The 25487-nt window shown below is 44.1% G+C and overlaps 1 protein-coding gene across 1 annotated transcript in view; it reads left to right on the top strand.

Annotated features, from left to right (window-relative positions):
- Positions 1 to 5597: 5597 nt before the first annotated feature.
- The window catches only part of AEBP1 (AE binding protein 1), a 51575-nt gene continuing 31685 nt past the window's right edge, over positions 5598 to 25487 (top strand). The window contains exons 1-6 of the mRNA XM_066593162.1: positions 5598 to 5996; positions 9992 to 10314; positions 13094 to 13723; positions 14741 to 14800; positions 15654 to 15719; positions 17465 to 17548. Of these exons, the coding sequence (XP_066449259.1) occupies positions 10038 to 10314; positions 13094 to 13723; positions 14741 to 14800; positions 15654 to 15719; positions 17465 to 17548 (1117 nt within the window). The 5' untranslated portion in view covers positions 5598 to 5996; positions 9992 to 10037. The remainder of the gene's footprint in view (positions 5997 to 9991; positions 10315 to 13093; positions 13724 to 14740; positions 14801 to 15653; positions 15720 to 17464; positions 17549 to 25487) is intronic.

Below are 25487 nucleotides of genomic sequence, written 5' to 3'. Positions count from 1 at the left end.
TAAGGGCAATTGCTCGAGCGAGCATTGCCCTTAGTGAGTACCTGCCCGCTCGAGAGAAAAGGTTCGAGTGCCGGCGCGGGTGACAGGTGAGTTGCGGCAGTGACCAGGGGGGGCAGAGAAGGGGGGGGGGGGGGAGAGGGAGAGAGAGAGATCTCCCCTCCATTCCTCCCCGCTCTCCCCCGCCGCTCCCTGCCCGCCGCCGGCAGCCGAACCTTTTCTCTCGAGCGAGCAGGTACTCGCTAAGGGCAATGCTCGCTCGGGCAATTGCCCTTAGCGAGTATGCTTGCTCATCACTAAACTTTACCTATAACCATAAAACTGGTGTATGACACTGTCTAAGAGCCATAAAAGCCTTGAATAATACTCCTCGGTCACAAAGGAGTGTTTCTAAGTACTTGTGTTTCCTTCTTCTCCTTTTTAAAAGAAGGAAGAAGAAGATTTTTACTGGGTTTGCCTGAGATGAACCCCCTAAGGTTCAGGGTTTGCTCTAATCTGAACTTTTAGTAAAGTTCAACCCAAAGCAGAGTTTGACTGTTTCCATTTGTTCAACACTAGTCCAAACTTTTCCCCCGATGGCAGATGTCTGGGGAAAGAAGAGTCAGGACTGCTGCATTTCACCCTGCCCAATCCTTTTGTTTCCAAGAGCGATAAACTGCTGTCAGAGGTATCTGATAGAACCTTATTCCCATCTTCCCATTGAGAATATAGGTGGTCGAACAAAAGAGTGTTTTTACTGAAAGTTATCTGAAGGGAATGGCCAGCACTAGAGCCAGTGAAGAAGAGCTGTGATGAAGACATACTATGCAGAGCTAGCACAAAGGGTTAATGACACGATCCTCAATGAAGAATGTGCAGTTGTGAAAGACATCAGAAGTCATTTACCATAATGGCTTTCAACACGGATGAAGAATTACTGTCTTGATATGTGACTGGAGTAATAATCTGCAGACCTTTAGGAAATGTCGCAACATGAATTAGGCTGAAGCGTCCTATTGGATAGTAATAAAGCATCGCCAGGTGCCGCCGTGTACTCTACAATATGACTGACTGAAGGTTATGCTTTCCTATTATTAGGCTGCTTTCACACCTGCGTTGGGGTCCATTCAGGGTTTCCATCTCTCTGCTCCGTTTTTGGAGACGAGAAACTGAAATAAAACGGAAAAAAATTTGTTCTGTTTTTTCACCATTGATTTCCATGGGGTTTCAAAGAAACAGAAAGCAAACAGAAAGGCTTCCATATGCGTCCATTTCATCAGATTTCCGTCTTTTTTTTACATGGAAAAGTAACGCTACAGACTGCGGTATGTACCCATCCAAAAAAATGGAATCCTAACAGAATCGAAAGCAAACGAAAGTCTTTCCGTTTTTTTTTTTAAAGCTCATTAAAATCAATGTCGAAACGTTTTTGTTCCATTTTATTTCAGTGTCTCGCGTTCAAAAATGGAGCAGAAAGACGGAAACGCGGGTGTGAAAGCTGCCTGTTCTCTGTGGACGGCTCCGGCTTACTCTGGGCTCTCAAGAGTCCTTCTGTTTGCTGTTTACAGGACTGTGCCTAATTAAAATTACAAGAGCTTATATCCAGTGCCAGCAAAATAATGCCCCCAACAGCACATTTCCTGTCTCCTGACCCTCTGCCTGTGGAATGGAGGCCTCCCACACTGCTTGCACACACTTGGTTATTATAATACAGCCTCAGCAGACATATGGAAGATCACACAATGTTCTGCCTGACAGGGGAGAACATCAAAGCTGTGGAGCGTCAGCTTGTGGCTCCTGCTTCTCACTTACCGCTGGGAAGTCCGGGCCCCTGCTGCTGTGTGAAGCAAGTGCATCTGTAAATAGTAGTGGATGACAATGTAGCAACCTCCATTCTACAGGATACAAGATGTGATACGGGAACGCATGGAGGCTCTAGTACCCTGTTGGGATGCCTCTAGCTTGGATACAAGATGTGATATGGGTGGGCATGGAGGCTCTAGTACCCTGTTGTACCGCCTCTAGCTTGGATACAAGATGTGATACGGGTGGGCATGGAGGCTCTAGTGCCCTGTTGTACCGCCTCTAGCTTGGATACAAGATGTGATATGGGTGGGCATGGAGGCTCTAGTACCCTGTTGGGATGCCTCTAGCTTGGATACAAGATGTGATACCGGTGGGCATGGAGGCTCTAGTGCCCTGTTGGGATACCTCTAGCTTGGATACAAGATGTGATACGGGTGGGCATGGAGGCTCTAGTGCCCTGTTGGGATACCTCTAGCTTGGATACAAGATGTGATACGGGTGGGCATGGAGGCTCTAGTGCCCTGTTGGGATACCTCTAGCTTGGATACAAGATGTGATACGGGTGGGCATGGAGGCTCTAGTACCCTATTGGGCCGCCTCTAGCTTGGATGTAAGATGTGATATGGGAAGGCATGGAGGCTCTAGTACCCTGTTGGGCTGCCTCTAGCTTGGATACAAGATGTGATATGGACAGGCATGGAGGCATACAGATTCCCTTCGGTATCCTGCGGCATATCTGTCCACATTTGCTATAACTGAGCCTCTAAATAGAGTATGAACCCCACAACAAAAAAATCAACAAAGGACCTCCCCTCTCCTCTGGTACATACTGCAACCCCCCTACCAGCAGCAGTATGGAACGACACATTTTACATGACTCCTATCCTTTTCATTACTTGGAGAGAAGGATGTCATCAGGAGCGTAGACGATGCAGAGGTAGACGTCACATCTGGACCCTGATGCTTGAAGAGGCCCAAAAGAAGAAATTAGTATTATAAATGGTACATAGTAGGTAATTGCCCTGATACAGATTTGCATTGCAGCCCAAATTATGCCTTGGGACACCATGAACCTAATTTGCTCTTGTAGAGAGGGAGCAAGTTCAAAGTTCTGATGGGAGTTCCTCCTAAACTCCCCATACACATGCAGGCTTGGTGCAGCCGAGTGTACATGTGGTCTTAATAGGGAGAGCAGAAAAAGCCGCTGCCAGACACCTCTGGAATTCGTTACATAGTAGCAGAATTTGTAAGACTGAAAAGTGACATATGTCCATCTAGTTCAGCCTATTATCCTGCAACATTCATCCAGAGGAAGGCAAAAACCCCAATGAGGTAGAAGCCACTTTTCCTCATATCAGGTAAAAAAAAAATCAATTTTTTAGTGAGTTCACCATCAACTCTTTAGGCAGACAGTTCCATAGCCTCACTGCTCTTACAGTAAGGAACCCCCTTCTATGTCAGTATAGAAACCTTCCTTCCTCTAGACGTAGAGGGCGCCCCCTTGTTACTGTCGCAGTCCTGGGTATAAATAGATGATGGGAGAGATCTCTGTATTGTCCCCTGATATAGTTATACATAGTTATTAGGTCGCCACTCAGACGTCTTTCTTCTAAACGAAACAATCCCAATTTTAATAACCTCTCTGGGTATTGTAGTCCGCCCAATCCATTTATTACTTAAGTTTCCCTCCTTTATACCCGCTCAAGCTCTGATATGAGTACCGGTGCCCAAAACTGTCCACAATATTCCATGTGTGGTCTGAAGAAGCCACCAGTTCCGACAGTGAAACGTGTTACCTGTGCCAATACTCAAAAAGCTGGTATACTTACCTCCTTGTCTTCCAAGGTTCCAATGTAGTGTGCATTGCAATCCTCCTGGAGAGTTGTGGATCAGTGTTAATTGCTTCATTAATACAGTTCACAGCCTCATCGGGTGAGCAGCATTTTACATAAGTTCCACCACAGGACAGAAATACACATGAGGCTCTTTTCCTTGTTTTTTCTATTAGTAAATTCAGTATAATACTACTTTACATCAGGAACTACCCTGACACAATCAGCTGTTTGCCAGGAGTCTCACAGCAACCAGCTTTTATATTAAAGGGGATGTCCAAGATGAGACAACCCCTTTAAATGCTAAAATTCTGCTTGATGGCAACCACCGAGGAGCCATACGACATATGGGTGTATTTCATTAAATTCAATCGTAAATCTATATGCAGTGCTCCCCTTAGTGGTGGCAACCAGGATTTTATCCTTTTAAGTAATGCTCAAGTCGGGGGATCAATTTTCACAAATAGCTATTTGCAATTCGGATATTTTATTTCTAGGAAAATCAGAAATCATAGTATTCTGGCCTAATTTATGGGACATAGAGGGAAGCAGCAGTTTTAAGTCAACAAATGGGCTTTCATCCCATACTCAGACCACTAAAGTGGGAGCTACACTTTGCAACAGCTCATTGGTTCATAGAATGGGTCCCAAATGAAGGACTTTCTACCCGCACTCTATGATATTGGACATGAATCGAAATGTCTCCTTTGGATTGAATGCTATAACCTTATGAAATATGACATGGAAAAGGACTTGGGCAATGGGCATATTAGTGGATTGCAAGCTCAACCGTAGAGTGCTAACACTCTAATACAGTCTATTAAACTGGACAATCACTCACAATGTTTCTTTTGTGTAAACTCGGATCCCTGCATCACTATCTCAGTCCATCACCAGTGGCACAAGCACTAGAAGTTCGCCAAACAGTACAAGTCCCTTCAGCATAGCGCCTTTCTATGCAACAGGCCTGTTGATCACTAATTGCGCTCGTAATGGTGTGCACATCTACTTTTCGGTTTAAGGCTAGCCTCACTAACAGTTTGTCGTGTGGAAGTCATACCTTCTACTAGTTCAGGATTGCCTGGAGTCAGGAGCATGGCTCTACCACAGTTCTTCTTGGTCCTTGTCATAGTCCAGCTGCCTCCTCCAGCTTGGAGGTATGTAGCATAGCTACTCCTCTCTTGTGGCTCCAGACAGTGAGTGCATCAGGTTTCTCTCTGTCTCATGCCCTGTTATCCTGGTGCACCTCCCCTCATCAGCAGTTTCTTCTCTTCTTCCCAGTGCCCACACACAGCTCTCCAGAAGCGGCTCAGGTCACTGACATAGTCCATAAGTTGTGTTTTGCCAAAGTTTGGTGCAACTTTTTCGTGCATGCGGGGAATTTGGCGCGATTTATGGCGCATTTTACAGTCCATCACCATAGCAGCATTTTAACCCTTTAGGGTGAGTCCTTTAGAATGAACCACTGGGCACTAATGATTTCAGGACCAAACCACTGGAGGAATGAGCAGATTTTGCCAGGTCTGAATTATTATGCAAAACATCTCATCTTACTACTGATTTAATCAATTCCGTACATGCGAGTGTAAATGAACAGCAGAAAGTTAAAAATGGCTAAAGTAACAAAGTAATGCACACAGTAATACACAGTAATTGCCAACTTTCTGCTTATTTGATTTTGCCAGGTTCAGATTTCACTTTTGATGATTTTATGTGAATCATTAGGTGAATTGATTCTCATATCCAAATCAATAGGCTAGAAGATATGCAAATTTGTGAATAGGCAAGTTCATCTCTTGCTTGCCAATCTATATATATATTAAGAAAGCCACTTTTAGAAGGAGGAGCTAATACATATCCTAATTTCATTCTCAGCAAATGTAACCGTATGTCTCGCACTCTTCTAACTTTCTCCGTCACTTCTTCCTGTCCATTCCACTTTTCATGCTTCTTATTTTCCTTCTCTGTCTTGCAGGAGCATTGATTTGTGGTGCTGGGAGGGTTAAGGATTTTTCAAGGGAAGGCAGGGTGGAGAGGGGCTGGATTCAATTTCCTACCAGCAGATGTCAGGTACAGACGGAGAGGGTCAGAGGAATTGGAATAACAGCACAAAGAATTTGGATAAAAGAACATTCTTTGAACATTGTCTTCTAAAGCCACCAGCAGAGTCCATCATGTCTTCTTGTCCCTGAACTCCGATGGGTCTGGATAACCTCTTTGCCTTTCATCATCAGACTCTGTTGGTCATATAGTACCTAGAAGCCCTAGTGCAGAGGAATAGTATAATACTCCTTCTAACGGTGGTGGTACCTGAAGTGGGGCTTCTGGCCAGAGATCATCTCCTCCTTCACATCCTGAGGGATCACGAGATCCTCAATAGAGGTAGGTGGAGCATTCAGTCAACAGGTAACCCAACTGAGGTGCTACATGGTGATCATGGAGTGTAAGTGAGACTTATATCTTCTAAGTGTCACTTTTCTGAGGAGTAGTCCCTACTTTTGTCCCAAACCCTCTTTGCTCCTGAAATGCCCTGATCAATGGATTTGCATTAGTAGGTTCATTAAACCTCATATTGACTCCCAACCTGTATACTTTCTCAGGGTTTAATGATGTTTTATTCTGGTAAGTTTTGGATATTAAGCTCATTTCTACGGTTATATGTGTAAACTAAGGACTGATTGAAGTGCAAAGACCTGCATGAAAATGGTGACTATTTGAAAATGAACCTTAAAGAGGTTGCCTGATTTAGAAAGACTCATTTTCAACTATCCTATTCAGAAGTTTTAGATACTAAACCAAGACCCGGACATATTAGCTAGAGTAGAAAGTGGTTGCAAAGAGCATCTCTCATACTGGAGTAGCCAACATGTTTATACATTACACTGACATCCCATTAATTTCAGTTGTCGCTGTGCAATACTTCATTTCTCCTCTGGTGGAGCTGCAGGGAAACTGAACACTTGTTGATCCCTCATAGATTACAACTGATCATTATGATCAGCTTATTCTCTAAGATTTCTCATAATAAAAAGTGATTGCCCAAAGTTAACAATCTTTTTATGTTTAATATGTTTTTATTAAGACTTTTGTAGAAATTCTTTACATAATAAACAATCTTTTTAATTCTTACCACATGTGTAAAACAGTTTCTGCTTTTTTTGTATAAAAAGTAGGAATGGACCACAAAAGTAGAAAAAAAGATGAACCATTGTTTTTTCTCCTTTCAGACTTTGAGGTCCATTTTGAGCTTAAAAACAAAATCCTGGTTTGGGTCGAACTTTGCTAAAAGTTTAGTTCAGCATGAAAATGAACCTCAAGCAGTTCGTCTCAACCGAATCCACTAAAATTATTATTCCTTCTTCTCCTCCTCCTTTTTCATTTTTATATAAAGGTGATTATTAATATGAAGAGGAAACTCACACAAACTAAACTGCTTGGTCAGATTTGAACTTAGGACTCCGGCACTGCAGAGCAACAGTGGTAACCACTGAGTCACAGTGCTTCTTCTTCCTCCTCCTCCTCCTGAAGGAAGAAGAGGAGGAAAGGAAGGCGGAGGACTGCTTTTATGGCTCATACCCGACAGTGTTCTACACCACTTTTGGGGGTATTGATTAAGTTCTGGTTTGGTTTGAATTAACCTTTTACAGGCTTTTTTTTTTCTTTTTACAGAAAGTGGTCCAATTTTTTTTTTTCAAAAGTGGTAAAATTTAGGCCACTAAAAAAATGGAAAAGTAATGATTCCATTTGGGAACATTGGCATGTTGAAGGACTGAACTGAACCTTTTACTGAATTTTGGCAAACCGGTTGAACCAAACTTTTCAAAAGTTCTCTCAACACTACCAGTGAATCTGGACTAAGGGTCCCTTTTTGACCATCCAAAAATGTTGGAGGCTATGTGTACACAGGCAGTTCTAGTGTATTCATTATACACAGTAGCATCTAACTCTAAAGCCAGAGAAATAATTGTAAGACTACATACCTGACACTTAATTATCAACTGTGATCATGTAGTGACAGACCAATCCAAAGACTGGACAGTGTTTTTGGGCTCCCAAAAAGTAGTACTCTTCTCTCCGTAAGAGAAACCAAGTAATCTTGTAGATATGATACTCTTCAATGCCTATTTGATGTTATAGCCTTAAGAAGAACCCTGCGTAGGTTGGAAAGCTCGCTGTAACATCATGTATTAAAAGGTATCATACCTACAAGATTACTTGGTTTCTCTTACTGAGAACAATCTCATTTTGCTCTACTGGCTAACATGGTACCAAACCTTTTTCGTTTTACTCTTCTCTTCTTCATCCCCCTTGTGCATACCTGACTATAGAATGAAGCAAGAGGGCAGACATTTGTTAGTGACGTCACCAGATGCTCTCACCACTTAGTTCATTTAAAGGGGTTTTCCGTAGAAATGCTATTGATGACCTATCCTCAGGTTAGGTCATCAATAGTTGATCGGCCGTGGTCCACTGTTTGGGACCCCAACCGATCAGCTGTACGGGCGAATGCTGTCAGTGCCTCAATAACAGAGATCGGAGCTGAAGCAGCGAAATCCTCTGCTGAGGTCATATGAAATTCTGCCATGTATTCGTCTATGCAGCCCTCTTCAAGGAGCAGATGGTGTGATAATGACTTTACATGCTGCTATTAGGCAGCAGAATAATCTGTGTTATTCACATTATCTAGTGGTTTTCCATCACTCTGGTTTGCTCAGAGATCTCAACCCATAGTGGAAAGTTAAATTGTCTCTCCATAAGTAACAAATACAGTTTATTGAAGTGACCGTGTTGTGCATTCATAATCTGAAAAGTATTATAGCACCAAGAGCAGAACTCGGGGGCCATAGCAACAGGCGCTAGGGTCCTCCTTAAATGCCCAGTATTACGTGCCATAGTGCTTTTTAATAAGACTTGAGCTCTGTTGCAGTACCAGACTTAGCATATTGGTCAGGTGTGGTGCTATATAGAAGATAAAGTTTCAGGTACTGCTGCTGTATAACTATAGCCGGTCTTAGCTATGTACAAACCAGTGTTTTAGAGTGCTGGCCATCTGTTTGTAAGGGATCACCAGGTCGATGTAGACTGGAGGTAATTGCAGGTCCGCCTGGCCAGATGATCTTCTTCCTCCATGCAGCAGCAATTTATACAGCTACAAAAGTAACCCCTGCAACCCAAACACTATTCTGCTACTGCATTTATATTATGATCTTGGTTCTGGGTCTGTATTTATGCTATGAGCTTGGTTCTGGTATTGTATCTATGTACAGAGGATGGTTTCTGCTGTGTTTATGTTATGAGCTTGTTTTTGGTGCTGTTTTTATGTACTGAGCTGGGTTCCGGTGTTGTATTTATGATCTTGGTTCTGGGTCTGTATTTATGCTATGAGCTTGGTTCTGGTATTGTATCTATGTACAGAGGATGGTTTCTGCTGTGTTTATGTTATGAGCTTGTTTTTGGTGCTGTTTTTATGTACTGAGCTGGGTTCCGGTGTTGTATTTATGTTCAGAGCTTGGTTTTGGTGCTTGTATATTTGTAATGAGCTCAGTTTTAGTGCTGTATTTATGTTATCAGCTTGGTTCTGGTACAGTATTTATTCACTGAGTTGTTCTGGTGTAGATATTCTGCTATCCTGCTGCTTTCTGTAGAAGTAGAATACAAGTAAAGTGTCTATCAATGCAATATATATAGTATTTTCTTATGACAAGGGGGGAGTGTAAAAAAAATTCCGCATGGTGCCATCTATCCTTATGTCAGCACTGCGTATAGCTAGCACTAAAGCCTCTTTATTTCAAGTATTGGAAGATTGACCTTCAGTCAGATCCCAATGTTGAGACCTTGATGCCATATTTTAGTGATATGCCATTAATGTCAGTGATGGAAAATCTGTTTAGATTTCAATTGCTGGAGAGGAAATGATACAATACTTGACACCCACAGAAGTCGATGGATATCCATGCAAAACATATACGACAGGTTCCCCAGAGCAGAGCATGGGCTGAAAATACTCTGCAGGCTTTACTTTAGTTGACATTAATGCACACCAGCCAACAAGATGTTTTTATGGAGGTCTTGGCATTTTAACCCTTTCCAATCCAATTTTGGATTCTGGGTTTTTCTCTAGGCTTTCTCTTTTTCCTGTTACACAAAGGTGCCATCTACTGGCTAAAGCCAGTGTATGGGGGCCAGAGAGATTCCGACAGCGAAGTCGCTGGCAAGAGATGGTAAGAATACCCTGTCGAGCGTCTTCTGACATTGGAGCTGTACAAGCTTCAATCAGAATGTAGGAAGACGTCAGGCAGTGGATTGGAAAGGGTTAGGTTGATCACAACTCAAGACATCACAATTCAAAAATCTAATTTAACTTTTTTCTTTTTTAGGATTCCTTCCTGTTTTCATACTGTTGTTGTCTCCTGGAAGAGAGGGATGTGGAAAAGCGGAGCAACCTTAGTGTTTCTGTCACTGCTCCTACCACTACTGCCCTCTTCAGGCCAGGCACAGACAGTTCTCACCGATGATGAAATTGAAGAGTTCCTGGAAGGATTCCTCAAAGAGCTGGTCCCTGAGGAAGATGACGAAGAAAACGCAGAACCAAGAAGAGAGGAAGATGAGGGTGGGGTAGGAACCAGTAGAGGTGGAGAGTTCGAGGAAGAAGAACAGACTCACATAGGAAAAAAGTCAAAAGCACCCAAAGAAAATGGAGGTGAGGGGCAAGAGTTCATGGAACACTTACACATCTATTTGTACATTAACCCATGAAATGTCTTGCTCATGACATATGCCTGAATATATTAGGGACCTTACTGTGTAGAAGTGGCTGCGTGACCAAGGCTTAAAATATTAGGAAGAGATGAACTATTAATAAAATCACCAAAAAATTCTTGGACAGTTCCTTCTCTTCGTGAAGATATGAATGAGCCTGCAACTAATTATCTACATGTGGGCTTACAGAGCTGGAAGCATACAATCTCCTACAGATGGGGATTATTAGTTTTATCCTATTCTCCTTCAATCTATGTGTTGTCTAATACTCTTTCATTAAAAAACGTCTTATAGAGGTAATACAATTACAATTTTATGGTTATGCAATAGTTGTAAGATATGGGCCTCCAACTGTGTTAGATAGAGGTTCTAGATCCATCAACTTTATGTAGGTGCTCAGTACTAATTACATTGGATTGCAATTTCTGTTGAAGCATTCAGATATTTGTTGGGTTCAATGTTATGGGATTAATCTCGTTTTACTGTACTACACCAATGAAGAGAAGACATTGCTTACAACTTGAGAGTAATCCTGCATCTGGGATAAAGCTCCATACCAAGCCACCAATGGGCACATTCAGTATACCTCATGTACATGGCTGGACTGTAGCTCAGTTCTACATGAAGCTGTACCAGGACTTCCATAGAAGTCCAAGTAACTGTCTGTGCTTTCAATTTTATATGTTGGCATAGGGAGTTTTTTTCTGTATCTACTGTACACTACCTATCAATTGGACACCGGAGCAAGAAACAAAAGTAATATTTATTACATATGTTAAGACTTAGTGGGGCTACTTTAGCCCTAATAACATCGGATATTCTCCGTGGCATACTTTCTACTAATGTCTGATACACTTCAGCTGGTATTTCCCTCCATTCATCCTGCAAAGGTCTGGCAAGTTCTCTCAAAGAAGATGGAGGCAGGTCATATTTCCCTTCCTGATGTTTCAGTTCATCCCAAAGATGTTCAGTAGGGTTTATGTTGGGACTCTGTGCAGCCAATCCAATCATGGAATATCCATATCCTCACACTAACGTTGCATTTGAGACAAGGCGCGGTGTCCTGTTGAAGTATTGTGGACCATTTATGAGTCAATGGATCATTTTATGTCATTTATGACATTTTGAGTATTGTCACATTGTCGGCAGCACATTGTCTAGAATGTCAAGATACACCTCCGTGTTCATGGTTCTTGCCACTACAACCAACTGTCTGAGACCATGCCACATTACCCATCCCCAGGCCATAATGGAACCTCCACCGTACTTAACTATACACTCATGCAAAAAGTGTTCCCCAGGCATCATTCACACACAGGTATTCCATCTGATTTATAGATGGAGCAGCATGATTCGTCACTCCATAGAACGTTCTAACATTGCTCAACTATCCAGTGACGACACTCCTTGCACCACTGAAGATGGACTGATGCATCTTCTTTGACAAAATGAGCCAGACATTTGCTGCATGAATGGAGGGTAATACCAGCTGAAGTGTATCAGATGTTAGTAGAAAGTATACCATGGAGAGTATCCAATGTCATTAGAGCCAAAGGAGCTCCACTAAGTATTAACATATGGAAATAACTACTACTTTTGAATCCTGCTTTTGGTAAAATAGTGTATGTCTCCTCTACAGGCATTGCTTCTAACATAGAATATCTCCATGCATATGGTACCCATCTTAGGCAGCTGTTCAGCCTCTGACCACTGCCATACAGGTTCTGTGCACATGGCTCTGCTGTGTGCATGATATATAGTGGAGGAAGTGACAGGCATCTAAAAGATGTTTCCTATTATTGTAAGGCTAGAACAAGATGATCACTTCTTTGATGTGAAGCCCAATGTGAAAGTTCATCTCAGCTTCTTGTATGATGTTATTTTATGCTATATTTGGAATGCCTGGTGGCGTTTTCTACTTTCTCTCTGTACTGTATTGATGTTTAATATGATGAATTACAATTTTTATGTAAATTGTATTTAAATGATTTGTCCTACTAAAAGAAGTTATCCCCTATCCACAGCATAGAGGATAACTAGCTAATTGGTGGTGCTCTGACCTCTGGGACCCCATCAATCACAAGAATGGGAGTTCCAAAGGTCCCCAACTAATGGAACAGAGGTTTAAGCATGGGCGCTGACACTCCATTCATTTCAGTGGGACTTCCAGAGATAGCTCATTTCAAGCACTTGGCTATCTCAGGCATTAATGGAGCAGTGGTGTTCATACCGAGTTGGTGCTCCATTCATTCGGTGATCTTCAAGATTGTCCTTTCTCATGATCGGTGGGGATCCCAGTGGTCAGAACCTCTTGGTAGGGCAACCTCACTGATCAGCTGACCATCCCTCATCCTGTGGCAGGAAAACCCCTTTATTTCAAATGGTACACACTTTTATGACAGTCAAAATTATTTTTTAGTACACAGAGGTGGTGGAAGCACATCATATATGCAATGCTATCATGTATTTGTGGCCTATACCTTAAATTACACACTTGGTAGACATTGGGGTCATAAACACAATCAACATGCTCCACGCTCTACACACATTAGAGTTCCAAGGATGGCTCACTATAACTCTGATATAGCACATCCAAATCTCCATTTTTCTAAGAAATTATCAATAGTCCTCCTGTTACAAGCTGATCAAGACTATGAACATTTGGAGTGCTCTCTATAATCATTCCAGAATTTGATTATATATTTTTTTTCTTACCACAGAATCAGCTGGGAAGGCTAAAGAAAAAACAAAGAAAGAAAAGAAATCCCCGGCCCCAAAACCCACGAAAAAACCCAAAGAGAAGGCATCTAAAAAGGAAAAACTTCCAAAACCAACCAAGAAGCCTAAAGAACCTAAAGAAAACAAGCCAAAACCAACCAAAAAACCCAAGCCACCCAAACCCACAAAGAAGGCACCAAGTAAGAAACAAGACCGACGTCCAGATGAAGAAGAGGACAGGAACAAGAAAGTCAAAGAAGAAGAGAGATACACAAAACCCAAAGTTCCTGAAGAAGAAGAAAGCTATAGAACGCCGATTACAGGAGAGGAAGAACGATACAGAAGACCGCAAAATCCTGATGAAGATATATATGGCAATAGAAGACCTCATATTACAGATCGAGAAGAAGAGAAATATAAACGACCTAAAGTCACTGGGGATTATAATGAGGAAATACACAGAAGACCCTACATCATAGAGGGAGAAGAGGAAGGGAGGTTAAACAGACCTGTAGGCCCAGAGGACTATGATGAGGAGAGATTCAAAGAACCAGACGTTACAATAGAAAGGGACAGGTATAGAAGACCACAAGTGACAAAAGAAGTAGAAGATCCTTATAGGACACCTGACGGTACTTCTCATTATTCTTGTCCATTTTACATGATGCTTTTATGATCTTTCTAGATAAAAGAAAAAAATGCAAAAACATAACAATTACCAAACAAGGGACTGATAGAGGCATACATTCAACTTCCTGAGGCACAATACAAAATCTGTAAAAGGGTCCATGCCTTTCAATTGCCATTCATAATATTGCTATATCCTAATGTGGCAGATGACCCTTTGAGTTACCCTCCAGTTTCAGCACATAATTCTGTACAGGGATCAGAAGGGGTATATTGCCTATTGATGATCTTCTCGGCAGTCTCTCTGTTACGCCGTTCCAGGTGGCCAAGATTGCACATTATGCATTGGCAGTGTTTGAAGTACCAATGCTCTATACCTGCTCAGTGATTGGCCACTACTGCTCACGTGATCAGCGGTGGCCAATAAAAAAGTGGTGCAGTAGATAGAAAATGGTGGTGGCCATCCTGGACCCCAAAACAACACCTTGAACCGGGGGAATAGAGGGACAACTGATAATATCATCTTATATATTCCCTTCCAATCCAGGAACAAAATTTTGTCCCGAAACCATAGGGTTGCTCTCATTCAAGTAGAGGCTTGTCCAGCTCAACTTCACATATGTGAATTATTAATCAGGATGGTAATCAACAAGCCAGTCAGGGAGTTCTATCCAACCATATCATGCAGAGGATTATGGTTGTTGCATAGGCCACGTGGCTGCAGAAAAACTAGAGATGCCTGGATTAAATGTTGGAGAACAGGCAGGAAATGTCTCATTTCTCAGCTGCAATGAACATTCAAAACTATAGGCCTTGTGCGCCAAGTGCTGTATTACTAGTATATATGATTTACTGCCAGGATATTATGTAGAAAATATAGACTGCTCGTTTCCTTAGATACATACTTACCAAAAAAATTTATACAAACAGACAACATACCATATACCATAAGGTGCAGATACAACTTTGTAGATATGATGGAAGATATGATGCTTTCGACTATATGACATTTTGTATCCCAGGAGAATATGGAGAACACCATCCTGAACCTGAGGAGCCTGATAGAAGAAGACCGAGGCCTGGTGAGTGACACGTTCTCTTACCTCCATCATATACTCTACTGGTCTTGATTTATTCTTAGAATACATTTTATGTTTATGTTGCAGGACAGGAGCCTATAGACAGACAGCTGATGCATTAAAGGGGTTTTCCAGGATTAAACTATTGATGACCTATCCCCAAGATAGGTCATCAATAGTTGATTGACAGGGGTCTCAAGCGGCCGATCCCCACCAATCAAGCTCAGTTCCATTCAAGTGAATGGGACTGGGCTGCAATACCAGGTACAGCCACTGTACAATGTACAGTGCTGTACTTAGTATGAATAGAAATGACAGAGGCACTCACCTGAGCGCTGCTGTCACTTTAGTCAGCTGATCAGCGGGGATCCCATGCGGTGGAACCCCACTACTCAACTATTGATGACCTGAGGATAGGTCATCAATAGTTTAGTGCCGAAAAAACCCTTTAATATATCTCTCAGCAATTAGCTGAAAAATGACACCTCAACATAAGATTTTGGAGGAGGAGTGTCTTATGGTGCCACATCTACATTTGTTACCCAGTACCCACTGTAATCAGCTATCTTCAGCAGTCCCATACAGATTAATAGGGTGGTAGTCTACATGGATGACTGCAATTCCATTCAAACAGGGGGCTCAATACCCCTGGTCTTGTGATTGTTGAAGGTCCCAGTGGTGGGACCCCAGCGATCAGACACTTATTACCTATCCTGTGGATTGGTAAAAAATTGCTACGCTGGTATGACCCCTTTTAAAGCCCTAATGTTCACCATCATGTTACCCATCAAAATGGAGACAGTTATGTAAATGCAATCATTTAAAATACATATTTGATCTCTTATATTCCTATCAGGTGTGGAAGAAGAGCCTCCAACTGAAGACTACAATGAGCACCTGGAGAGGGAGGACTATGATGACTGTATGGCACCATCATTTTACCCTTTTTGTGCTTTGTTCTTTCATTCTGTCCATCATCTTTCCATTATGCCTGTCCCCATCCTCAGCTTTCTTAAGACCCTTTTAGACACAACGATTTTCGCTCAAAAATCGTTCAAAGCCATCATTGTGTCTAACTGCACTGGCATCCTGCAGTTTTTGTTAAGCCGTCGCTGAACTTTCAGCATGCTGAAAGATCAGCGATCAGTTATCAGGAATTTACAGCAGGATACAGCTAATACTATTGTTTCAGCTGTATCCCGCTCCCTGAAGACAGGTGGGGTATGAAGAACACAGCGGTCCAGCTGTGTTCTTCATCCCCCGCTCGGCTGTATAATAGCCGGGCAATCAGAGCAGGGAACAGCTGGATACAGAAGACAAGCGGGGCCACCCTGCTTATCTTCTGCATCCTCCGCTCGTAGCGCTCGGCTGAATAACAGTCGGGCGCTCCGAGCAGAGAACAGCTGGATACAGAAGACAAGCAGGGCCACCCTGCTTATCTTCTGCATCCTCCACTCGTAGCGCTTGGCTGTATAGCAGCCGGGCGCTCCAAGCAGAGAACAGCTGGGTGCAGAAGACAAGCGGCCCCGCTTGTCTTCTGCATCCCCCGCTCGGAGCGCAAGGTGATCGCTCAACGTTTGAGTGATCACCTTGCGCTGTAAAAAGAAAACCACAACGATTATCGCTCAAAACTCGTTTAAAAGATTTTTTGAGCGATAATTGTTGTGTCTAAGCCGGGCTTTACAGTTGCAATCAATTTTTTTTTCAGCCCTCATTGCAAATTAGGTTTAGTGACTTTGCTATCTTTCTGCGTCCTTTTCCTTGTTTGTACAAGACAATGATCTATTCTCTGATCTTTTTTGACCACAGGATGACTGTCAGGTGCAGATGCCCAACAGGTCCTGCTAGCGATGATTGCTCCTGTACTTATACACAGGAACGATCATCACTAGTGAATGGAGGCTGAATGGGCTTCTTCCGGCCACCAGCCTCCATTCACAGTAAACAGGCAGTCAATGAACAAGATGAACAACTACCTGGTTACAACGGGCGATCGTCATTCAGTTTTTACGCATGCAGAAACTGAACAACAGACGAATTTATCATTCCTCGTTCAGTCGTGTATGTATTTAGACTGAACAATAAAAGATCAGATTCTCGCTGATCACAGGAATCTGAATGATTTCTCGTCTTGTGTAAAAGGGCCCTTAGCCACATTTCTTTCCTACAGTCAAACGTCACAGTCAACAAAGCCCTAGCTGGTCCAGGTATTTGATGTGTTTTATCTCAAGCACATCTGATGCAAGTATTAAAACCCTTGATTAGTTGCACCAGGTGTGCTCCAGACAACACCTGTTTGCAAATAGGTGCTTTTATGGGTGATTCTCTTCTGGGAGTTGTGTAAAAGGGAATTTAAAAGAGATATCCAGACATCTAACTAATTCTAAGACTGTGGTAGGCATTTAAAGTGGCATCTTGTATTGTATTATATTAGTTGTGTTGAGCTATTTACATTGTTGTTTGATTTGGAATTTTTTTGCAAACAGCTGAAAGTTAGTAAATTTGGCAAATAAACTGAAGTTGCAATTGGGGACTGAATAATTATGATTGCAGCTGTATGTTTGTCTATGTGTATCTATTTCTAGAGTTTTTTTTCATGTGTTAAATTATTTTTGAATACTTGTTTTTTGCTTCCTTCACAAAGAAATATCTTTTATTCCCATGTAGATGGGCATAGCAGACGTAATGGGAAGTCTCCAAAAGTACCACAGCGCCCAGAGCGCCCAGTAGTCTACGAGAAGCCTGCACCAAGTAAGAATCTTTAAATGATGTTGTAAGAAAAACCTAGCAGAGTTGTTCATTCTCTTCACTCATGTACCACAGATATCTGATATAACTGAATGTTTACACCAATGGAGACCCCACTCTAGCACAACACATGATAAGGCAATATTTACCTATTGTTTCATATGCAACTCAGTGACTTAACATAAAGGCTGACGTTCCAGAATATTGACTTTAGCCATCTATGGTAATCCTAAAGTGAGACCAGTAGAGATGAGCGAGCGTACTCGTCCGAGCTTGATACTCGTTCGAGTATTAGGGTGTTCGAAATGCTCGTTACTCGAGACGAGTACCACGCGATGTTCGAGTTACTTTCATTTTCTTCCCTGAGAAATTTGTGCGCTTTTCTGGACAATAGAAAGACAGGGAAGGCATTACAACTTCCTCCTGTGATGTTCCAGCCCTATACCACCCCCCTGCAGTGAGTGGCTGGCGAGATCAGGTGTCACCCGAGTATTAAAATCTGCCCGCCCGCGGCTCGCCACAGATGCATTCTGACAGAGATCAGGGACAGTGCTGCTGATGCCGGAGCTGCTATAGGGAGAGCGTTAGGAGTTATTTTAGGCTTCAAGAACCCCAACGGTCCTTCTTAGGCCATAGTCAGAAATCGCAGATCGCACCTATCTGCGATCTGCGATTCCTGTTCTCTTCTCTATATGCGCTCAATGGGGCCGGCAGCAGCAGCGCCGACCCCATTGAGAACATATAGAAGACAAATCATTCTTCTCTGCCACAGCTGTAACAGCTGTGGCAGAGAAGAACGATGTTTGCCCATTGAATTCAATGGAGCCGGCAATACAGCAGGTTCCACTGAAAGCAATGGGCTGCCGGCGTGCGCGGGATGAATTGTCGGGAAGGGCTTAAATATAGAAGCCCTTCCCTGCAATTCATCTAGAAATGTGTTAAAATAAAAAAAATATATATACTTACCTTGTCCCGGCAGACGGAGTTCAGCGCGGCCGGCAGTGGGTGTGAAGGGGGTGTGAGTCAGACCTGCCCCTGATTGGCTCAGGCTGAGCCGCGCACGTCGGCAGCCCATTGCTTTCAGTGGAACCGGCTATAAGCATGTAACCCAGGAGAAGTGGCAGCGGAGTGTCATGCAGGCAGTGATTGTGCTTTGTTGGAGGTAGTGTGGTGCTTAGCTAAGGTATGCATTGCTAATGAGGGTTTTTTCGAAGTAAAAATTGTTGGGAGGGGGGGGCCCACTCTTGCCGCTATTGTGGCTTAATAGTGGGACCTGGGAACTTGAGATGCAGCCCAACATGTAGCCCCTCGCCTGCCCTATCCGTTGCTGTGTCGTTCCCATCACTTTCTTGAATTGCCCAGATTTTCACAAATGAAAACCTTAGCGAGCATCGGCGATATACAAAAATGCTCGGGTTGCCCATTGACTTCAATGGGGTTCGTTACTCGAAACAAACCCTCGAGCATTGCGATAATTTCGTCCCGAGTAACGAGCACCCGAGCATTTTGGAGCTCGCTCATCTCTAGAGACCAGTCATCTCCTAAAAATCAATTTAGTCGAAGTCAGTCCTAGACATCCCATTTTTTGGACCATATGGGAAGGAGATTGGAGATACTGTGATGATCAGGACACTCATTACTATATAAGGAGCGTTTTGAAATCTTGTTAATCTTTTTAGAAGGTTTATTGCTGATCCTAAACTTGTGGTGAATCCATATTATAACTTATGGTGCCAGGGTCTCAATCTATAGGAAGAGGAGAACTACTACCCATTTTTAAAAAATGGAGTCCCTCTTTTCTGTATTTGGTATTGCAGCACTTTTCCCCCATCTCACCCAACCCCACTACTAGACTTATCAATCATAGTTAATGGCTCCATAGGTTCCCCAGTCCCACAAGTGGCTCCTGTCCTGCACTCTTACGCCCCTATAATCTACCCTCAACTTTGCTGCTGAGCTAATCTACCTCTCCCCTCATTACACTTCTGTCTCTACCCTTTGCCTATCCCTTCATTGACTACACATCACACAGAGAATCCAGTAGGACATTTAAGAAGGCTTAAGCCAGTTTTGCCAGTGGGACTAAGACAGCACACAGACCAGCATACAGACCACACAGACCAGTGTCCGTGTGCTGTCTGATATAAGCTGCACCCAAGAATCTCAGGCACAATTTACATACATCTGTGTAAATAAACCCTAACCCTGCTACCAAGCACACTAACATATGAGCACCTTTCATCCTCACCTATCATCTTGTTTCCCCTTTCCAGGATCCTCTCTTCCTCTGTATCAATTTGTCACTCATTTAGCTTATATGTATTGTATTTGTCTCTTATTTTATGTAGCATACTTTAACCCATTTTCACATATGTACAAATGGATCAGAGCTGCAATACCAGACACAGCCCATGGAAAAGAGTGGCGCGGTTCCTAAAGTAATACACCCTTTCTCCTAATATCATAACCCTATTAAGGTAGTAGTGCCAATGTACTTAGTTAGAAGGGAATTTAAAAGGGTTATGCAGAAAGTGGCCTACAGTATATGCTGGGGTCAAGGTGGAACAGCTGCTCCGCCCCCTGTGCAATGACCGATACTCGTAATTGCAAGCATAGCTCTCATTGAAATCAATGAGAGTTGCACTTGTAATTGCAGGCTGGGGTCCCATTGATTTCAATGAGAGCTGCAGTGGAATTATGAGCGCCGGCGACTACACAGGGGTTGGAGCAGCGCTTTCGCTCCGACTTAGAAGTATCCCGGTGGGCGCTGCCTGGGAAACCACTTTGATACTTAATCTTTTATAATATAATAGAGGAACTTTTCATTCTGCAGATGCTCCTGGGAATTTGAACATGCCAAAGGAAGCATTGTGTTAGTCCCCTTTTATACGGAACGATTATCGTTCAAAAAATGGTTGGATTGTGTAAATTCGAATGATAACACAGGTCTGCAAAAAACATTTTTTTAAAAGCTGTTTTGGTTATTCCACCTAATCTTTATATTTTTCGGTACGCTGAATCCGAAAATCACCTTCGTTTTGTCATAGGACATCATGTTTCCTGACAATTCAGTTATCTATGTTAAATAAGGCAATACCTCAAAATGAATGAAATTAGACTTAGAAAATTAATTTTTAATGACAAATTTTACATGAAAATCATTTTTGAACTGAACTGAGCCACTAAAACGCACTAAAATAGTTTCTTCTTCCCTGTGAGGCTCCTCTTGGTACATTTATGCTTGTGAGTAGCATCTGGCATGTCTCTCTGAAGCATCCAGCAGTAGTCTGCCATCATTGTGATGCTCCATTTTCCCTGATATCTTCTCCCCATCTCTTTAATGTCCCGGTGGAATCGTTCACCTTGTTCTTCACTCACAAATTATCAGGGAAGTTGTCAAGGGGGGATTGGAGGAAATGCACTTTCAAACTCATCAGACAACCTAAAGCTTGAAATGCTTTCAGCATTCGGCCGCCGATCTTTTTCAAGTCCGGAGCTTTCTTATTGCCTAAAATTTTATCTACGACCTCTTTAAATGGATGCCACCCTTCATTTTGAGAATCTGTCATGGTATTGACAAACCCTTGATCAGCTATAAGCCTACTAATGTCTGGTCTGACGAACACTCCTTCCTTCAATTTTGCCTCTGAGAGGCCTGGAAACTTGGTGACCAAATATTTAAAGCAGCAGCAGCAGCAGAGAGCCGGCGTCACTGGCAGCGGCGGCAGACACTGAGCGGGGCAGGCACTGAGCGAAACTGAGTGAGCTGTCAGCGGGCACAGCAGCAGAGAGCCGGCGTCACTAGCAGCGGCAGCAGACACTGAGCGGGAGAGCGAGCTGTCAGCGGCCACAGCAGCAGAGAGCCGGCGTCACTGGCAGTGGCAGCAGACACTGAGCGGGGCAGTCACTGAGCGAAACTGAGTGAGCTGTCAGCGGCCACAGCAGCAGAGAGCCGGCGTCACTAGCAGTGGCAGCAGACACTAAGCGGGGCAGGCACTGAGCTGGAGAGCGAGCTGTCAGCGGCCACAGCAGCAGAGAGCCGGCGTCACTGGCAGTGGCAGCAGACACTGAGTGGGAGAGTGAGCTGTCTGTGGCCACAGCCGCAGAGAGCCGGCATCACTGGCAGTGGTGGCAGACACTGAGTGGGGGAGCGAGCTGTCAGCAGCCACAGCAGCAGAGAGCCAGCGTCTGGGAAAGAGCTGAGAGGTGGCACAGACATGTCTGCGGAGGGAGCTGTGAGGGAGCAGATGGCCAGGGGAGATGCTCTGCGGCTTCGGAAGTCACAGCACAAGGGCTTCGCCAGGGGAGATAGGAGGGCACATCCTCACAGTAAAGGGATTCCAAGAGCGGCTGCAGCATCACACTGTCAGCGCAGGTGCTGCCTAGCGGTTCGCAATGGGGAGAAGGAAGGAGGATGGCTGCTCTGGGGAGAGTGATTGCTGCGGCGTACAAGGACCTTGCTCATGGCAGCCAATCAGCTCCTGGGGGCTTCACCACCCTGTCAAGCACCCTGTATCTCGTCTCCACCCGTACTTCTGGTGGCATCAAGATACAATAATACCACAGGTGAGAACCAAGAAAAAAAACTGAATCAAGCCCGTGCATGTCAGAGCCTGTGCAGTCAGCTTGCAGCATGTTGATACTGGTTTCCATTAGGTCACTCTGGAAGTTCTTTTCTCTGAAAGTTATGTTTTTTTGGCATTGTATATCTTAAATGCACTGATGTGAATTAATTAATAGTAATTTAGACATTAAATTTAGTTAAAAACCCTAAGATAAAAAAAATACCAAAAATTGAGAAAAATTTGCTAAATTTGAAGAGAATTTTGCATTTTGTGGTAAATCGTCTAGGATTTTTTTCAATTTTTTTTGTTTTCAGCACACCAAAATACATGGAAATTAGTTGAAAATAATCAAACAGCTTTTTAGTCGCAGATCTGTGTAATCGTTCAGTGTAAGCAGGGCCAACAATTGAACGAAAAACAAGAATCAGTTCCCTTTTCTCGGTCGTGTGAAGCCCAAAGGCTGACTAGTTACAGCTATAGATAAGGTATTTGAAGGACGTTACAGAACATTGAGCAAGCAGCGGAGAAGCAGCTAAATATCTCCAGCTCTACCAGCGTGCCAGACTAATGGGGATGTAATCTCAGTAATAAACGAGAGTTTCGCCGATGACCGGAGTATTCCATCCTCAGTGCCAAAAAAATCCTCCAGCTTGTAATGAGCAAAGATTTTTCCAATGCAAAACTGCAGCATCAACAGCAATGTAATCAACGCTGCAGTGGGGAAGAGACTGGAGATATGTGACTGTGTGAGCACGCAAAGTTTAAGAAGACCCACCAGCATTTCTGTTTTACAGAAATGGGGGCGCTCCGGACTACACAACCAGACTGCTGTTATAGGGGGCGCTGCAGACTACACAACCAGACTGCTATTATAGGGGGCGCTCCAGACTACACAACCAGACTGCTGTTATAGGGGGCGCTGCAGACTACACAACCAGACTGCTGTTATAGGGGGCGCTCCAGACTGCACAACCAGACTGCTGTTATAGGGGGAACTCCAGACTACGCAACCAGACTGCTGTTATAGGGGGAGGGCCAGGCTATAGAACCAGACTGCTGTTATAGAAGAGGTCCAAACTACACAACCAGACTGCTGTTATATGGGGAGGCTCTAGACTACACAACGAGACTGCTGTTATAGGGGGCTCTGCAGACTACACAATCAGACTGCTGTTATATCGGATGCTACAGACTACACATCCAGACTGCTGTTATAGGGGGCGCTCCAGACTACACAACCAGACTGCTGTTATAGGGGAAGCTCCAGACTACACAACCAGACTACTGTTATAGGGGAGGTTCAGACTACTCAACCAGACTGCTCTTATAGGGGGCGCTCCAGACTACACATCCAGACTGCTGTTATAGGGGGCGCTCCAGACTACACAACCAGACTGCTGTTATAGGGGAAGCTCCAGACTACACAACCAGACTACTGTTATAGGGGAGGTTCAGACTACTCAACCAGACTGCTCTTATAGGGGGGTGCTCCAGACTACACAACCAGACTGCTATTATAGGGGACTCTCCAGACTACACACCCAGACTGCTGTTATAGGGGGCTCTCCAGACTACACACCCAGACTGCTATTACAGGGGGCGCTCCTGACTACATAACCAGACTGCTGTTATAGGGGGCACTCCAGACTACACACCCAGACTGCTGTTATAGGGGGCGCTGCAGACTACACAACCAGACTGCTGTTATAGGGGGCACTCCAGACTACACACCCAGACTGCTGTTACAGGGAGCACTCCTGACTACATAACCAGCCAACAATTATAGGAGAGATCCAGACTAAACAAACTGTTGTTATAGGGGGCACTCCAGACTACACACCGAGACTGCTCTTATAGGGGCCACTGCAGACTACACAACCAGACTCCTGTTGTAGGGGGCGCTCCTGACTACACAACCAGACAACAGTTATAGGAGAGATCCAGACTAAACAACCAAAACGTTGTTATAGGGGGCACTCCAGACTTCATAACCAAAGTACTGCTATGGGGTGGGGGGGGGGGGGGGGACGCTGATGACTACACAGCCAGACTGCTGTTATAGGGGAGGTCCAGACTACACAACTAGACTGCTGTCATAGGGGGCGCTCCAGACTACACACCGAGACTTCTCTTATAGGGGCCGCTGCAGACTACACAACCAGACTCCTGTTGTAGGGGGCACTCCAGACTACTCATCCAGACTGCTGTTATAGGGGGCGCTCCTGACTACACAACCAGACAACAGTTATAGGAGAGATCCAGACTAAACAACCAAAACGTTGTTATAGGGGGCACTCCAGACTTCAAAACCAAAGTACTGCTATAGGGGGCGCTGCTGACTACACAGCCAGACTGCTGTTATAGGGAGCGCTGCTGACTACACAGCCAGACTGCTGTTATAGGGGAGGTCCAGACTACACAACAAGACGTCTGTTATTGGGGAAGTCCAGACTACACAACCAGACGGCTGTTATACGAGGAGCTCCAGACTACACAACCAGACTGCTGTTATAGGGGGCGCTCCAGACTACACAACCAAAGTACTGCTATAGGGGGCGCTCCAGACTACACAGCCAGACTGCTGTTATAGGAGACGTCCAGACTACTGTTATAGGGCGCGCTCCAGACTACACAACCAGACTGCTGTTATAGGGGGCGTTCCAGACTACACAACCAGACTGCTGTTATAGGGGGCGCTCCAGACTACACAGCCAGACTGCTGTAATAGGGGGTGCTTCACACTACACAACCAGACAACAGTTATAGGGGGCGCTCCAGACTACACAACCAGACTGCTGTTATAGGAGAGATCCAGACTAAACAACCAAAACGTTGTTATAGGGGGCACTCCAGACTACACAACCAAAGTACTGCTATAGGGTGTGCTGCTAACTACACAGCCAGACTGCTGTTATAGAGAGGGTCCAGACTACACAGCCAGACTGCTGTTATAGGGGAGCTCCAGACTACACAACTAGACTGCTGTCATAGGGGGCGCCCCAGACAACACATGCAACCTGCTGTTATAGGGGGGGGGGCAAACTACACAACCAGACTGCTCTTATAGGGTCGCTCCAGACTACACACCCAGACTGCTGTTATAGGGAATGGCCAGACTACACAACCAGAATGCTGTTGTAGGGGTCTCTCCAGACTAAACACCCAGACTGCTGTTACAGGGGGCGCTCCAGACTACACAACCAGACTGCTGTTATAGGGGGCGCTCCAGACTACACAACCAGACTGCTGTTATAGGGGGCGCTCCAGACTACACAACCAGACTGCTGTTATAGGGGGCGCTCCAGACTACACAATCAGACTGCTCTTATAGGGGACGCTCCAGACTAAACACCCAGACTGCTCTTATAGGGGGCGCT

This window comes from Eleutherodactylus coqui, chromosome 2 (assembly GCF_035609145.1).
Source record: "Eleutherodactylus coqui strain aEleCoq1 chromosome 2, aEleCoq1.hap1, whole genome shotgun sequence".
NCBI lineage: Eukaryota > Metazoa > Chordata > Amphibia > Anura > Eleutherodactylidae > Eleutherodactylus > Eleutherodactylus coqui.
Note: the sequence above shows the minus strand (reverse complement) of the source record. Positions and strands in the feature narration are given on the sequence as shown.